Source organism: Condylura cristata, unplaced genomic scaffold (assembly GCF_000260355.1).
Source record: "Condylura cristata isolate star-nosed mole 26May11 unplaced genomic scaffold, ConCri1.0 scaffold00023, whole genome shotgun sequence".
Lineage (NCBI taxonomy): Eukaryota > Metazoa > Chordata > Mammalia > Eulipotyphla > Talpidae > Condylura > Condylura cristata.
The window spans coordinates 33032528-33049852 of NW_004567124.1; the positions used below are offsets into that span (position 1 = coordinate 33032528).

At 54.2% G+C, this 17325-nt stretch overlaps 1 protein-coding gene across 1 annotated transcript in view; it reads left to right on the forward strand.

Moving 5' to 3' along the window:
* Positions 1-17325, forward strand: part of CCDC33 (coiled-coil domain containing 33) — a 112100-nt gene that overhangs the window by 16912 nt on the left and 77863 nt on the right. Inside the window, exon 4 of the mRNA XM_004687575.1 lies at positions 4911-5038. Within this exon, the coding sequence (XP_004687632.1) occupies positions 4911-5038 (128 nt within the window). The remainder of the gene's footprint in view (positions 1-4910; positions 5039-17325) is intronic.

A 17325-nucleotide genomic window follows, 5' to 3' on the forward strand; every position in this document is an offset into this window, starting at 1 on the left:
TGGCCCACCCCCACCACCTTCCGAGGGATTCTTAGGCTGCTTCACTTGCCAGGAAGATGCCCTGTGGCATCTCCCAGTCTTGGCCCAGCCCCCTGCCCTGGGCCACAATGCCTCAGCCCCCGCCCTCCCCAGAAGCGGGTTTTGTCTTTTTGATCAGGGCTGTCTCCTTCACACTGGCTGTCTCCTTCACACTCAGAATGGTGTCTGCCCCCAAGGGCTTAATGAAAAGCTGTGACCCAGCAGCTCAGGCCTGGAAGCTCAGTGCAATGAGAGGCCGGCCAACAGCACAGTGTTAGGGCTCCCTTGCCTTCCACTGACCGGCCCAGCTGAGCCCTGGCCCTCTGCTGTGTGGCTTAGTATCAGGGATGGTGGGAAGAGATAAGAACAAGGCACACAGGGCTGTCCAACTTGGGAACACCTTCTAGGTCAAATAATTAAGTAGTTAGGCCGCCCAGGTCCCAGTGCGGTTTTTACTTTTATTCCCTTTGGCTTTAGGGTCCTGTTCCTGGTGTCCTCTACCCTTACTTCCACCCCCACCCCCCCACCCCCTAAGCCTTGTGGAATACCGAGACTAGGCGCCAGCCAGTTCCTGAAGCTTGTTCCCACCTGCCCACCCAAGTTGGATTGGGGTTCCAGGGATTGTCCCTGGGAACCCTGAGGAGCAACCACATTTGTTTCATTTGATTGTAGCTTTAGGAATTAATCGCTGGTTAAAACTCCTCTAAAGGATGTTCATAATGTGCCTCTAGTATTCACCTATTTGTATTTCTTCTTTTGCAATTCTCCACTGAGGTCTTTTGTTACAGTGATGTTTATAGATTTCAGTATTCTTTGTGGACTAGTGAATTCTTTCTTATACATTGCAAATATTTTCTCCTGTTTGTCTTTGCTTTGCTTTGTGATGAATTTTGAATCACTAGAGAAATTGATATGGATTTTTAAATGTCATCAAAATCTATCAATTCTTTCTATGATGACTTTGGCGTCATCATTTGAAAAGCTTCTCCTTCTCCAAAAGCTTCTCCAATACTCATGGGATATGTCTGCATGTGCCTGGGTCACTCGGGGCTGCCAGGGAGTCACTGAGAGCCCTTGGGCCCTCACTCTGGGGCTCTGAGAGGCTCATAACAGGCTCTGCACCCTCACAGCTATATCACTGTATGAAAGCTTCCTGTTGCTAATACCAACAAGTGCCGCAGAATTTGGGTTGTGAGCCCAAGGAGTTATATGCACTGATGCCCAGAAAAAGCACCTCATTGCAAAGAACTCTGGTTGGAGCAGACAGGAGAAGGGGGAGGCAGACACATGTGGCCCCTGCTAGCTCTCTCCTGAGCTGTGCACTTCGGTGCAAAGATTGACATCTCTGAACCTGTTTCCTCTCCTCGAAAATGGCCTTCTATGGCCCATCAAGCTCCCAGGCAACTTCAGAATCTAGAAGGAACATGAGACCATTTTTAACTCAATGCCTTTACAATATAGCTGGGGAAACTAAGGCCCGCTGGAGTCTAATAGTGTCCCCAAATGGCTCCCCAGGGGCAGCCAGGCCCTGTGCCTTCCACCTCAGCCCTGCTCCCTGGCACCTGGCTCTGGAGGGTGGACTTCCCACAGCCTCCCAGGGTGCTGGGATGCCGGAAGAGAGGAAGAGAGGTCTGGAGAGGTAAAGGAGCTCTCTCCTAGACACTTTAATCCCCCACCCCTGGGAGCGGAAACAAATGGGCCATTAAGTCCTTCACTGCTACTCTAGCCTCCCTGCCCCCATCACACACACATCCCTGTCCTGAGTAGTAGGCAGTCGCAGGTCCCTTGGGACATCTGCTGCTAATCCTGCCTTGTTGAGGGCAGGCGAACTGTCGGGATGGGTAAGGCACTGGAATTAGCAACCTCTGAGCCTGCCATCTGCCAGCCCAGGAGAGCAGCTGAGCATGCTGTGCTCAGGGACCAAACAAGCTTCAGATCACCTCCTTAGCCCTTCGGGCCACCGGCAGCCCCCTGCCTGCAAACATTGCATCTCTGCACCCTAGTGGTGTTAGGTGTGTTAGCCAAGTTCCCAGCCTACAGGGAGACATTTAGGGGATTTAAATTCCTCCTGGGGTCCCATTCACCCCCACAGGTGGGTTTGTGGACTTGATACTTGGGGGGGGGGGTGTTGCCATCACCCACATGGATCCCAATATGTTCAGTTCCCTGATAGGATGGGGTGAGCGGTGGACATTGGCTAAGCATGTTTGAGTTGCATGAGGGAAGCCTGCAGATTCCCATCCAGATGGAGGGAGAAAGAGGGGAAGCAGCCAGCTGGAGACCCTGGCCCATGTGGTGTCCCCTCCCACTTGGCCCCAGGCCTCCCTGGCCCTGGGCCGGCCTACCCAGCGGGCACATGCCTGCAGGCTTCGCAAGGAGTTGCCAGCCTGGCAGCTGGCCTCATGCCCACAAGTGAAACTGGAAGGTTCTTGCAGCCCCCAGCAAGTTTTATTTTAGACTGTTTTAGACTGGAAGGCACACGGGGTAAAGGAGAGAGGCGGTTGAAGGGGACTACTCATGGGATTGGTCTGCAGGGTGCCTGGGTTGCTCTGGGGCTGCCGGGGAGTCACTGAGAGCTCTTGGGCCCTCACTCTGGGGCTCTGAGAGGCACCTAACAGGCCTTGCACCCTCACAGCTATGAGGGGATACCATTTCAGGCAGTTGTGGAGAATCTGGGGTGAGAGAGACACTTGTCACCTCTCCTAACAATTCCCTGCAGGAACCTTTATCCGATTACTGAGAAGACTGAATTACAGGCACTCCAGAGAGCTCTGCTTGCCAGGTGGGGAAATAGAGGTTCAGAGAGGCCCGCAGAGAGCTGGAGGTAGAGCGGACCGACCCGGGTCTCTTGTGTCACGGCTGTTCTTGTTCCCAGATCACTGAGCCAGGAGCCCGACCTGCTGGGGAGTGAGGTGTATTATGGGATGTGCAGCAAGGGTGGGACATTTGGAAGGCAGCTCTATGGGAAAGGGGCATCAGCCACTCACAGCTATGACTGAGAGTTGACCTCCCTCTGCCTCCTCCCACGGAGACCTGGCATGGGTGAAGAGTGAGGGGTAACTGTCAACACCTCTGCAGATGATGGTATGCCCTGCTGGGTCCTTGGGAGTTGAGGGAGCGAGGTCCTGAGAAAGGGGGAGGGGTCTCAGTAGGGCTGGCACTCTGAGGCCAGGCCTGGGGGTGTTCTCACATCCTAATGAACCATTCTGGTCAGGCAGTGACCACAGCCTGTACCAGGAAGGCCTTATCAGGTAGCAGCTCAGACCTGAAGGAAGTGGGGGAGCCAGTCATAGGCCTGGAGTAACAGACCTATGGGAGGAGCAGGGAAGACTGTGCAGGTGGAGGGGACCCTGGGCGAAGGCTGGGTGGCAGAGCCAGCCTATGTGTGTTTGTGGAAACAGCGGAGGCCAGCCTGGAGAAGTGAGCAGGGTGTGGGGTCAAGGAGAGGTGGGCTTCCTGGGGTTGAGAGCATCTGTCCTTACAGGCGGTGGGAGGCTCCGCCTGAGACAGGGAGCCACATGGGGTTTTGAGCAGAGCGCTCCATCTGGTCTGACAGATTTGTGTGTGGGACTTGGGTGCTCGCCGTGCACAGGGTGATGGGAGTCAGAGTATGGGTGCAGTTTGGAGGGAGAGCTGGCGGCTGTGCGAAAGGTCAGAAAAGCATGGGGCTGCCTTCGTGGTCATCGAACTTGTGCTGAGAATTGTATGAAGTAACTGGCCTGGAGCCCCCAAATCCTTCTCTTTTCTGGTAGCTGAGATGTCCTGGAGCCACCCTGCAGGACCCCCAAGGTGGTGTAGAGAGAGAGTGGGACACCTGGGCCTGCACATGAGGAGCAGAGTGGGCTCCAGTCAGGTCAGCCCCAGCCCCTCCATCTCCCCCTGTTTAACAGGACATGGTGCTTGTGGGTCTCCATGTACCCTGCCTAGACTGCAGGAAGGTGTGGGGGGTCCCCCATCAGCTGGCACCAGTTAGTCAGCAGGCGAGACAAGCAAGTGCTCATCTGGGTCATCTACCAACTCCAGCTATTACGAATGGAGCAGCCAGGGCAGGGTGAGGCCAGGGTACCCCAAGACCCAGCATGTCCCCCATGTCCCCAGTCCCACATGCATTTGCTCACCACGAAGGGCCTCCAAAATCAGCCCGTCTGTCCCGGCCCCAAGAATCTCCGTTCCCTTCCCCCTTTGTGTCTGACTCCGGTATTCCCCCTCTGGCTGGTCCTCCAGGCCTCACCCCGCATGTTCTCCCAACCCTTTCAAACCTCTTCCCAGTTGCCTGCCCTGACTGGCCTGGCTTCTGTCTCCAGCGCAGCTCTTTGCACCGGGGTCCTTTGGGCAACCAATCTGGGGAGCCCTGTGGGCAGCAGACCCCTCTCCTGCCTGGCTTTCTGGGTGGAAGATGGATGAGGCATCTAGACAGACATTTTCGTTCACCTCCATGTGCTGTGCGTGAGGACCCATGGGGTGGGAAAACTTTGTAAACTATCAAGTGCTGTGCTCAGGAGCCAGGTGGCAGGTGGACTGAGATGAGACTACAGGAGAGATGGAGGAGGGTCAGTTCCCAAGGCCCCAAGGAAAAGTGGGATTTAGGACTGACAGGCAAGTGTCTGTAAAAGGTGAGGTGGCCTGTGTCATTCTGCCAGAATTGATGAATCCAGAGCTGGGGGCGAGGCAAGAGAGGGACAACGAGATGCGGGGGTGTGGGACAAAAGTAGGGATAAAATGGGGTTAAAGATGAGTTTCCCTGTAGTTCCAGACTGTGTGGGGGGTGATAGAGGGAACAGCCACGTGAGGGACGTGGCAGTGAAGGAGGTGACCACATTGGGAAAGGTCGCTCAGCCTGACTTTCTCCACAGGTCATCGAGAGCCCGGAGCCTCTCTCGGACACCCCCCAGCAGAGCGTAGACCTTAACACTGAACACCTGTCTCCCTCTAGTAAGGAGACCATCATGCTCACTCTCCATGGGGCCACCAACCTCCCTGCCTGCAAAGATGGCTCAGAGCCTTGGCCCTACGTGATAGTGTAAGTAACAGGGGGTGGGGCAGGGGATGTGTGGGCCAGAGCAGAAACCATACTGTGGATATTTAGAGTCTGAGCACCCAAAGGTTTAGAATTGGAGCTGTGACACCCGGAGGGGAAAACCAAGTGGGAATCACACAAGGACCTGTGGGCTCTGGAGCTGCAAGGCCTGCCATCTTCCCTGCTGCCTGGAAGCTGCTCACCTGAGCTGAGGGAGGAGGGAAAAGCCACCCCAGGAGCCTACATCCAGCTGGGGAGGTCGTGGCCATTCCTCAGGGGGAAGAACCCCTGGATGCAGAGGCCTGGCCTGGGCTCCTGTGGAGGTGTGCTCAAAGGAAGGAGAAGAGCTGGGGTCTGCCTCTCCTGGTCATCCTGTTATAGGACAGCAAATCTGTTACAGGACAGGGAGAGAGGGGCACCCCTGAAGCCCCAAACCTGTCTGCTCTAAGTGGGTTCTGCCATCCGCCACAACAAGACAAAACATATAAAATGTTAATGAAAATGGATTTTAATACAGTAAATATACAATACGGAACACAAAGAATATAACTTCTAAATCAAACACCTGAAGTTACCCATCCCCTCGTGGGCAAATGTCAACCCAGAAGGGATTGGTCCAAAGCAAGGCCTGAAAGCTGCCACAAGACTAAAGCACCTTTTGGCCGGGACCCATGGAAAAGGGTCAGAAATGGCCAGACAAATCTGGGAGGAAAAGAGCAACATCAAAATCAACATAAACACTGCCATAGTCACCTCCCTACAGGTATCTCACCCACATCTATCTGCCTTAACCAGTCCAGGGCCAGGAAACAAGCACGGTTTATTTTTCACACGCTTGCTGCTCCATGTGGCTTCCTCAGGTCTCCTACTTGTTCTCCATCCAGCTTCCTTCTTTTCTTCTCCCCTCCTTCTCTTCTCTCCTTTTTCTCTGCCCAGCTCCACCCTCCTTCTGGGTGGGGCAGGGAACCTGGAACTTCCCCTTTTCCTAGGGACCACCCAGTTACAATCCCACCACATCAGGTCCCGGGATCGGGGCCTCGTGACTGCCCTCCTCCTTGGTCCCCCCATTTCTCTGGTTATTTCTCTAATGGGGCTGCCCTCATTCTAGTTCAATGCACCCCATCTCCCTCCTCCAGCTAGTTGCAGTCAGGTATGCACATCTCACAGCTGCACGTCTAAGGGAAGCTGCCGTGCCATGCCGGCTGCCCACTGCGTGGCTCTCGATGCTGCCAGAAGGGCGTCAGAATTGGTACAGCCAGCCACCCATGCGGGTGCTGGACATTTCCTGGGTCTTGACCATAAGCACTGTGTAGTAGCTGCTCCCACAGCTGGCCATCTCTAACTCTTGTATAGGCGTGGAACAAGGGCCGCCCCATGCTAACTGACACCACCCCCTCCACTGACCAGCACTGAGTGCCATCAGTGCCCGTGTCCAGGCTTTCACCCACATTTCCTTTTGGAGAGTGCCCCCACGCCTAGTGCTCTCCCCAATTCTGACTGACATCCCACCTTCAGAGCTGTGTCCTCGGACTGTTAGGGTCCGAAATCATCCAGTTGTCCCCCGCAACAAAGAACAGGACCAGAGATGCACAAGCAAGCAGAGTTTATTAAGCCAGCTAGCTGGGGTCAAGCCCCCTGCAGGCATGCGGGTCACACAGGGAGAGCAAGACCCAGACCATAGGATTGTCAGAGAATATATAGGCCCTTGTCGGCCGTTACATACGTCATAGCCGGTGCAAATTCAAAGAGTAACAAGCTTCACAGCACTCACGGACGGGTTTCTAAGAACAGATGTCTCGGTCATGAGTCAGGAGCTGATATCAGGGTCTAGTTTCAGCCAGTTCCAGGAGCTCGCACCAGGAATGCTATCTGCCTGCCCTCCTTTCTGGGCCCAGGGTGAGTCTGAGACCCAGACAGAGGGGCCTAGGGGCTAACAGGACACCTCCAGGCAACCACGAGAGCTGACATCCCCGACTCTGGAGCCCCAGAGCACTGGTCTCACATACTTTATAGAAATTAAGTCACGTTCTGTCCCTTGCTCCCCCAAACTGGGGCTCCTAGAGAATAGGCCTCCTCCATTTCCCCAACAACGGCCGGCCGATGTGGACCTGAACACAGACTTAGGGGGCAGGCAAGCACCCGGTAACTATGACAACGGTCCTCACACCCCACGTGGTGAAAGGGAGATAGGATGCTAGAGGCCAACAGGTGTAACACTTGCTTGTCTCCAAAGCCCATTGGTGCCAACCCAGCCTTGGTCCTCCCCTCCCCCAACTCTATTTTGTGGCGTGGAAGGACAGGTGGCAGAGAGCAAGCTTGGCAGGGAGCTGCCTTCTCTCCTCAGCTATTTCCATAAACCAATTATCGCCAATCATCTCAGGAGATTGAGGCCCTGCCTATCACCAATCCAGTCTGGGCTGCCGGGTGGGGAGCTGGGCGGCCTCTAGGTCCCCCCTCCTCCACAGGCACCGCGTCAGGCTCAGGCACCGGTTGCCATGGGAACACAGGGGTGGGGAGCCTGGGCTGGGAGGGGGAGAGCAGAGGGGCGCCGGCAGGAGCTCGTGACTGCACCCAGATCCACTCTGGGAGGGGGCAGGGAGCCAGACCGGCGAGAGAGAGCCCGCAGCCTGGGCTCCTGGGCTCCTGGCCGCCCGCTGCCACCAGCTCGGGGTGGTGCTAATGAGATGCAAATGAAAGCAGAAAGCAGGCTTCCGGGAAGAAGGCCCAGCTGTCAGGACCTGAAAGGGGCTTTCAGAGCCATCCCCCAGCCCCAGGCAGGAATCCCCAGGGGAGGCCCAGGACTCTCAGAAGCTAAACCCTAGAAAGAATATGCTGGCCCCATGTCCCCATATGTCTGATTCCAAATGCACAGTAACAAAGCCTACACCTAGTGTGAGAAATTCCCCTGAAGTTGTCCTTTTTCCTCATGGTGAGTGTTTTCAATGCTTAAGATATGGATTAAGTATATATGTCTACGAGACATGTATTAAGTGTATATATGGCTAGATGAAAATGCAGGCGTATATATGTACTTAATACTTTCAAAACAGCTGCCAGCTTTTCGTTGTCCCTGTTTTCTGGTATCCCCTGCTTGGTCTCTAAGCTGTGCCTGCTTTCTGCCATCACATGATGCCTGGCCCCAAATTGGAGGTGGGATCTTGGAGGGGTTCTTGTCTCTGCCTAGTTCCACTCTCCTCTTTGTGTGTGGTGCTAGCCTGGACCTGAGAGCACCCCCAAAGGCATTAACACATTCAGCCTAATAAAGGGGAGCTGAAGAGAGTCCAAAGATGGAGACTCCCTAGTTTGAGATGAGGACACCTCACCCCTTCTGCAGCCCTGAGTCATTCTAGTAACAGGGAGTGTCCTCAAGTCATATATCCCAGACTGACAGGCCTGTTCCACTCACCTTGTGGTTCTGCTTCTTTCCATTTAAGCCACCGACCTGCTTCCAACCCGACCCCACTCTCCACTAATAGAGCTTCTCTAAAGCCTCCAGGGAGTGCCTGCCTGTGGCTAGGAGGATCTCATGTGGCCTCTCAGTGGCATTAGCCCAGGACCACTGGTCCTTTTGTATGCTTTTCTCACCTCTGTCTCCTCTACCTGGCATTATAAGTTGGCCTGCTTCAGGTAACCACCTGGGTTACCTCAGGTCACCACCTCAGCAGTTACCACCCGATCAGGTTACCATCTGGGTCACTCTTCTTTCACCCAGGCTGGTGTCAGTGTTGTGGTATCGTGTTCCTTCACCCCCATCCAACTTATCACCAGATGTATCCCCTTTTCTCTTCTCTCTTGAATTTGGTGACACCTTTCCATCAGTTTCCCTACCTTGGGCTACTTCACTATTTTTCTGCTTTTTTTTTTTTTTAAAAAAAAGATTTATTTATTTATGCATACAGAACTGGGGTGTAGGCCAGTGAGAGGCTTCACCAGAGACAGTGGGGAGCAGAACAGGCCAAGGGAGCAGTGGGCAGGGCAGGAGAGGTCTGCCACACCATGTGGGCCACCCCCCTGGCTGGGAATCGAACCTGGGCCAAAGTGGCTTTAGCTTCTTAGTGCTGTGCTTTAACCCGCTGCGCCACCAGGGAGGGCCCTGTTTTTCTGCTCTTGGTATAACTAATCTTGCCCTTCCTCAAATCCCTTTCAAAGGTACTAGAGGAACCCATTCTTCGAACCCTCTGGTGGCTTCTCATGGCTCTCAGGTGGAGAGGATCTAGGCTCAGCACTGAGACCTCTGCTAGCCCCACCTGCTCCAGCCACCTCCCTCTTTCTCAGCCACACCGGGCACTGCTCAGCTCTCTGAGCAAACCCATATTGGCTCACTCTTGGTCAGTGCCTCCTCATTCTGCCCTGCTCACTGCATGGGCAAACCCCAGATGGGTTTTGCTCACCCTTCTATTCCTGCTATTCAACATAGTAGCTAGAACATAGGAACTGGTCATAAAGGATGGTGTGAATCGGATCCGATTCTAGCTTGCTCCGTGACCTTGGAAAAGTCTTTTCACCTGAGTACCTCATGTGTGTACTGGCAGTCTACTGACATGTGGAAGTCCGATAGGGGAGCTGCAGACAGGCCTCACAAGACTTGGGTGAGGCAACACTTAGTGCTTTCAGTATGCAGGTGAGACCTATTGGAAGAAATCCTACAACACAGAGAGAAGCCAGAATGCCCTCAGGGAACCCGAGGTCTCGGGTTCTGGCCCTGGCTCTTGTGTGGCCTCAGGCCAGGTCCTGCCCCTCTGAGTGTCAGTGTTCTCAGGGCCAGGGTGTAAGCAGGACCTTCAGGCTCTTCTGGGTTTGCTGAGTTGGTTGATGTTCTGACCTGGGAAATAGTCTCAGTTCTGTGGTGACAAGAGTCCCTGCTGGGCTGCCCAAGACATGTTCCACATTTAGGCCCAGGGCCCAGGGCCCCTGACTGGTCCAGACCTGGCTCAAGGCCCTCTGGCCCCAGCTGTCCCCAGCACTTGCTTCCCAGCGTGGTACAGCACAGCCTGCCAGTTGGAGCACAGCAGAGACCAAGGAGGCAGAAACCCTGACAAGAGGGCGTGTGGGCAGGGGCCGGCCAGCAGGCGGCCCATGGGGATCTGACCCTATCCAAAGTCTGGAGGACAAGGCTGCCAGTTGGCAGCTACTTCTCTGGCAGCCTGCTGCCTACAGCGAATGAGCAGGGATGAGCCCATACTGGGAAGGGACCAGTCTCCCTCTGCCCACTGGCAGGCTTGACACAGTTCGGTGGCGAGGGGCAGGCACAGACCAGGGCAAGTTCTCCATACTCAGAGGGTCTCTGGTCTTAGATCAGCCCGACCTTGATCCTGATCCTGGCCCCAGACTAAGACTGAGTCCAGATCGCATGCTGAGTTCTGACATTTGACGTAAACTGAGCCCTGACCCTGGTGACTGAATAAAGAAGGTATTGTAGGACAGATGTCTAAGTTCCTGTGAAGAGAGGAAGGCTGTATCATCAGGCACCCACCATATACTGGGCTGATGTGCTAGGAGTGATTTAATCCTCACGCAGTTGTGAAAATTAGGTAAAATATTATCCCCACTTTACAGTTGATGTTACTAAAGCATAGGGCATGTCTGTTACTGGCCCAAAGCCATACAACTTGTGCATCCCAGGCGGGGCCAGCAGTCCAGAATCCAAGCTCTTCCCACTTCACTCTGCCTTAATCCCCATGCAGGATCATGCATGGAAGGGACAGTTGGCATCAGGGTCATGCCCAGACCTCTAGAGGAGACTCGGTGACCAGTCTGCAGACCCTCTTGGTGTCTGGACTGTTCGATGGTGGACTTTGACCAAAGGCCGAGAATGTGGGAATCCGGGCAAAGTGGATAGAGACTCGTGTGACTCACCAGCAACCAGTGGGCCTGCCTTAGCCTCTCAGGTTTGGGCTGGGCACAAAAGCAACACGGTGACAGTGACCGTGGCTGCAAGACGGTACAGGAATAAAGCAGCCACGCTGGCGAGGATGTCCGAGAACCCTCACTCAGGCCTGATTCTCCCTAAGTTCTGGCTCTCGGACCGTGCCCCGAGAGGCTGCCTGTTGTAGCTGAGGAGTAATGGAGGAAGCCAAGGGCCAGGCGAAGCCAGGACTTGTCTGAGGTCATGTAATAGGCCAGTGGAGTGGCACGGTGCAGGGGATGATCCCTTTGTTGGCCCTGGCAGAGGCCAGAGTTCCTTCCCTCCTCATAGGATGCCTCTGGGAAAGGCATGAAGTAGGGGAGAAGGCCCTGGGTAGGCCTGGGAATCTGGGCCTTATCTCCCCTCCAAGACCTGCAGCCTCCCTTAGCCACACCTGCTTCAGATGACATCGATCTGCTTCAGATGACATCGATCCCTCGAGTCTCAAATTTTTGTTCAGTGGGAACATCCTTTATCCCAGAGCTGCAAACACATCTGGCATCAGTGGTTAAGAGGAGTGTTAGCCTGAGACCCCCAGCCAGACTGAAGCCATGAGGATTCTTCCCAGATGTTTCCGCTTCACAGCTGCCCAGGGCCCTTGAGGTCTTCTCATTCCTGAAACACTTAATCAGACCCAGCAAGGAGGAGGTCTTCCCAAGGGGTGCTGAATTCTGGAAGAGCAACTATTAGTGGGACTTTTCAGACAATGGCGGCCATGGGCCCTCCCAGTGTGCTCACTGTATTACAGACTTGGGCTTGATTCTGCTCATGAGCAGAGCTGTGGACAGGGCTCCCCCACTCCAGGCATCATGAACAGTCTGGAAGCTTTGTCCAGTGTCCCATCCTGAAGTCCCCATGTCTTCAGGTAGGATGCCACAAACCCTAGCATCCAGTGAAGAGGGAAGAAGGCCACTGGGCAGGAAGCTGAGGCTTGGGTTCCAGTGAAGCTCATCCTGCCCTTCCCAGGCCTACCCCAGACCTGCCCTGGGGCCGTGACTCCAGGGATGCAAAGTCAGTGCCTTTAGGGACCAGCCAGTGACATCAGTGCTGACATTGCCAGGTGTGTGGTGCATACTAGAAGCAACTGGCAAACTTGTTTCATTAAGAGGAGTAGCCCCAGCCAGCGCCCACCGATTCTGCCACAGAAACGGTGGTTGTCAGCTCTCTCTGATTTTCAGAGAAGCTAGAGGTCCAGATTTTTGTGGGAAGTCATCCAGGGTTCACATGCAGGCCAGACCCCTCCTCACTTAGGGTCTCTGGCCTCTCTTCATTGGCTCCCCTCCTGAGCCCTCGTCCCCACTCAGACCCACTCCACAGCCAGCCTCCCTCTTGGAGCTTCTCCCAGCAGCCAGTGACTGCACCATGGCTACATTTCATTACACAGGTCTGAGAAGTGCCCTCCACCTGCTTCTTGAAGCCACCTTTCTTTGCTTTCAATACACCCTAGTCCTGATCGCTCCTTTCTCTCTTGCCTCTATGAGGGGCTTTCCCCCCACTTTTCTAGAAGCTAGGCTGCATGGCATCACATCCCGAAGAGATGGGGACTTCAGAAGGGACCTATAAATGCCCTTGGCCTCTTCCCTGCAGCTTTCCTCTCCCTGGGAGATCTCCCTCCTATCTTCCTCCTTCCCATCCTGAAGGCCCAGGAAGTCTAAAAGAGCCTCTTCCCTCTGCTTCAGTCCCATGTACCCACTCCACCTTGGACTCAGCCTTCTTAAACTGGCCTGTCCACTCCGCCTCGGGTTCATAGGCCATGCAGAAGCCCCCTGAGGTCCAAGATAATGGCTTGTGCTATGAGCCCAAGCACTAATCCAGCTTCCGCCCTTCAGCCTGACTGGCCTGGAAATGGCTCAGGAGGCTTTGGGTTTCATCCCTGGGGAGTCAGCCTGTGCCCTCCCTCTTTCCTGCCCCCACACAAAGGTGTGAACAGGCGCCAGCTGGGCCTGAGTGAGAAGAGGCACTGGGGTCCTGACCCTCTCCTTTCCCTGTTGATCTTGCCTGAGTTCTCAGGATCTCTGTGTGCCGATTGGGGTACCCTGGAGATACAAGGCCTAGAGGTCAACTGCTGGCTCAAGTTGGGCACTCAGGATGGTTAAGGGAGTGAGGAGACCTGGGGTCCAGCCCTGGGCCCCAGACTGGGACAGAGCGGCCAGAGTTCAGGCTGACCCAGGGACCTGGAGAGTGTCTGCACTATAGCTGGGTGTTACTTCCCTGCTTCTGAGGATTTGCTCTTAGAATAGCACTTGGGATCTGAACCTGTGGCCCCATCCATGGGCTGCTTCCAGGGAAGCATCAAGGCTGCCACAGCTTTGGGCTGAAGCCAGGCAGTCCGGGTTGGCCTAGCAGAGTGGGAGAAGAGGAGCTGCCTCTGTCTCGACTTTCCAGGTTCTGTCACTTTGTTCACTTGAAAAAGACTTGCTAGATCGGGGCAGGGAGCTGGAAAGGCTGCAGTGGTGACATGACAGGTCCCTGCCTCTGGGGTGGGGGGTGAGTAAACAGAATACTGGTGCATCCCCACTCATGCATCCTTTGCTCACGCTCTTCCAGGGAAGAAAGCAGGTAGCAGGCTCCAGGCCCAGGCAGTTGGATACCAGAGAGGCCAGTCTTGGCAAGGGGCAGGAACCTGGCTCTGTGTCAGAGATGCCCTAGCCCTCAGAACAGGCTGGGTGCCTGCCAGTTTGACCAGGAAGCAGAATCAGATCAGACGGTTCTTTTGCGTCGGGGGATCTACCTGTGTGTCCACCCCCTTCCTGCAGCTCTAAGGCTGCAGTCATGAGAAAAGGCAGTCTGAGAGTCAACCTTCCTAGCAACCCATCAAGAAGGGTGCTAGGTCTTAGTGAGGCCTCCTAGGGTTATACCTTGCCAAGGGGGTTGCCATTCTCTCACCCCTGGGCCATGCTGTTGACAGCTGGTCCCTATCCCTCTGCCCCAGATGCTCCTGGGGCCCCTTGCCAAGCCAGGCCACCTGTGGGGTGGTCTACCTGTGGGGCTGGGGGCACCATTCTCGGTTGACAGCAAGCTTCGCCTTTGCCAGAGTGCCCATCTCAGTGGTTACTGGAGTGTTCCTTGTTTCCAGAGCAGCCCCCTCGCTGCAGGACAGAGCAGGGGGAGCCATGCCCATGTGGATGGGAGTTGGCTGGCTTCCAGTTTACACCCCCTTTCCTCCAAAGTCAGTTTTTCTTTAAATCAGCCCACCTGTCGTGGTGTAGTGCCATCAACAATTAGTGATGGTTCATTAGAGTCCAATTAATAAATAAAACCCAGGAGGAGAGCCCATTGCTTTGCTGAGAAAGCCCAGATCATGCCTAAGTAGCAGCCTCCCAAGAGCCCCAGACCCTTAAGTCCCAGCTGCCTGGGGTTGGGGGAGGGACAAGGGGATGGTGGATGGGCTGCTGGGTGATGAAATGGGAGAGTGGAGAAAAGAAGACACAGGCCAGACACTCCCTGCCTCATATCTCAGCTCTTGCGGTTTCTGTTTGTTTTTGTTTTTTTAATAGTTTATTTTTACATCATTTTGTTCATTTTTCCATCTCAGTTGTAATCCCCATGGGTTTCCCATCACCCCAGATCGCCCTTGTGTCATCACCATAGTCCAGTGCACTTCCTTCCCCCCACCGTTTTTGATCCCATTCCCCACTCCACCCCCCATAAAATGTGTCTGCTATATAACTGTTCATTATTATAATTATTTTCTTGCCTGGTCTGTTATACTCCTGCTATGAGTGAAACCATCCAGTACTTTTCCTTTTCTTTGTGGTTTATTTCACTAAGCATGATCCCTTCTGACTCCATCCATGTTGCTGCAAAAGGCATGCGTTTATTTTTTGAGGTTATTTTGGCTGTTGAGTAATATTCCATTGTGTATGTGTACCACATCTTTTTAATCTAGTCACTTACTTTTGGGCATTTGGGCAGCTTCCATGTCTTTCCAATTGTGAATAAAGCAGCAATAAACAGGTGCCTTTTTGAGTCAATGTTTTAGCGTCTTTTGGGTAGATACCTAGGAGTGGGATTGCTGGGTTGTAGGGAAGCTCCATGTTTAGCAGTTTGAGGAACCTCCAAACAGTTTTCCATAGTGGTTGTACTAGTTTGCATTCCCACCAGCAGTGCAGGAGAGTTCCTTTTTCTCCACATCCTTGCCAGCATTTGTTGTTGCTAGTTGTCTTAAGACAACTAGCCATTCTCACTGGTGTCTCAGTTCTTGCTTTGAGGAGCCCCTGGCCAAATCTTGCCTACCAATTCCAGGGGTGCTGTGCCAAGGTCCCAGCTATGAGGCTTGCTTGACCTCAAAGGATCCTGCATGTGGGCATGAAGAGAAGGGGGCTGGAGAGGGAGTGTGTGCCTTAGAGTGTGCCTAGAGAGCATTTCAGAGGACTGCTGTAGAGCTAGGAGGGCTCAGAGGCTGGCTCGCTCCTCTTTCCCCCTGTGCTTTTCCACTGGTTGCTACCACTCACAGCTGCAGTCCCCGGACCCAAACAGCACATTCCCCTTAGTTATACCCCCACAGAAGGAAAGTAAGGACCTTTTTCCTCCTACTCACAACTGTGCTTGGACCTGGCCTTCTCCTGGTGGGTGCAAGTTTGTCACACACATACCTCTTCAGCACCCTGCGGGGTGGGGGTGGGTGGGGGTGGGGGTTAGCAGCTTGGGGGAGTTGACATTTTCTGGCAACTCATGAGTAAGGAAAACTACAAGGTGCCTCTGAAGCACCCACACTCCATGCTGGTGTGACTGCCCCCTTCCTATGTCTAGATTAAGTCTAGGCCTCAAGGTTGAGCCAGGGCAAGGTTTTAGGACCAGGGATAGAGGGTGTCATCTTGCTCATGGCTCTTGGGTGGCTGGTCCTGGAGAGACATCCCTGGCCCTTAAATACACTGAGATCCCTGTCTATTCAGGCCTGGGAGTCCTGGACACCCCTCCTACCCAGATGAGGCTTGGTCTCCGTCTCCTGTTCTGTGAGGAACCAGAGATTCCTTTAGCTCTCCAGTTTCTAGAAGAGCATGAAGGCTCAGAGGAGCCAGGAAAAGTCATTACCCCAACAGCTCCCCTCCACCTGCTAAAAGCCTCCCTCCACCTGCTAAAAGCCTCCCTCCACCCCTGGGGCTTCACCCTCCTAGCCTTTCTCATCTCAACTCACCTAGCCCTGACCACTTGAGTGTCGGAGGGAAGAATGAGAGATGTTTGCTTAACTCCTTCTGCACCCATCCAAGTGAAGCCGTCCTTGGCCCTGCCTCAACTTTTTCCACCTGGAATTCCTACTGCAAGCCACCTCAAGCTCTGGCAGAGAAAGGGAGGGGACATGAGGCAGAAGCCACAGGAGAGCGGAGGACAGGCTGGCAAGGGCAGGCCTGAAGCTGGCACCACACTGCTTGTGACTTCAGTTCATCGCTCCCAGTTCTGTCTTTGTGCACTGGCAAGCCCCAAATGGGCAGAATGGGCAGAATCCCAGGGCCCATGCTGGAGCAGCTTTGCCAGCCTGGCTTGATGTTGGGGTGTAGAGCACCTCCTCCTCCCACGCCTCCCTGGAGTGCCCACCCTGTCCGGCAGTCAGCTGTGGGGCACAGCTCCGGGAGGAGGGGAGCACTGATAGCAGCAGAACAGGCAGGATGAAGGGAGACAGGCTGCTGAGGGCTCGGGGGGCCTCTGCCCTGGGGTGACTGTAAGGATGAGAGCAGCTCACAGAGGCGCCCCGGAGGGGTTCAGGTTGGAGCCTTCAGTCAGCAGTGGTCAGAGAGTCTGTGTGCCAGGAACCTACATGCTTGCTTTCCAACAATGAGTAACACTCTTATTTGAAGATTTGTTTACTTTATTTTTAAAGATTTAATTTATTTATGCTTACAGAACTGGGGTACAGTCCAGAGGTGCAGGGGCAGTGAGAGGATTCACCAGAGACAGAGTGGGGAGCAGAACAGGCAGATGAACTGAAATATACTGCTGAGGGGAGCAGCTTTGTTCAGGAGAGGTCTCCCCACCACTTGGGCTCAGCTCCCTGGAGGGGGATGGACCTGCTTCCTAATGTGGTGCTTTAACCTGTTGCACCACCAGGGAGAGTCCTTGAAGATTTATTTATTTATGCATATAAAACTGGGACACAGGCCAGAGGTGCAGGAGCCTTGAGAGGATTCACCAGAGAGAGTGGGGAGCAGAACAGGCAGATCAGCAAAGTATACTGCTGGGGGGAGCAGTGGGTGGAACAGGAGAGGTCTGCCACGCCATGTGGGTCTCTCCACCCTGGCCCAGGATCAAACTCTTGCTGAAGCAGCTGCAGATAGCTTTGTAGTGCTGCGACCTGTTGTGCCACCAGCAAGGGCACTAATTAGTAACACTCTTAGAAGGAGAGACTACTTCAGAGAGGAAAGGCGACTGGCCAGATAACTATGGATTC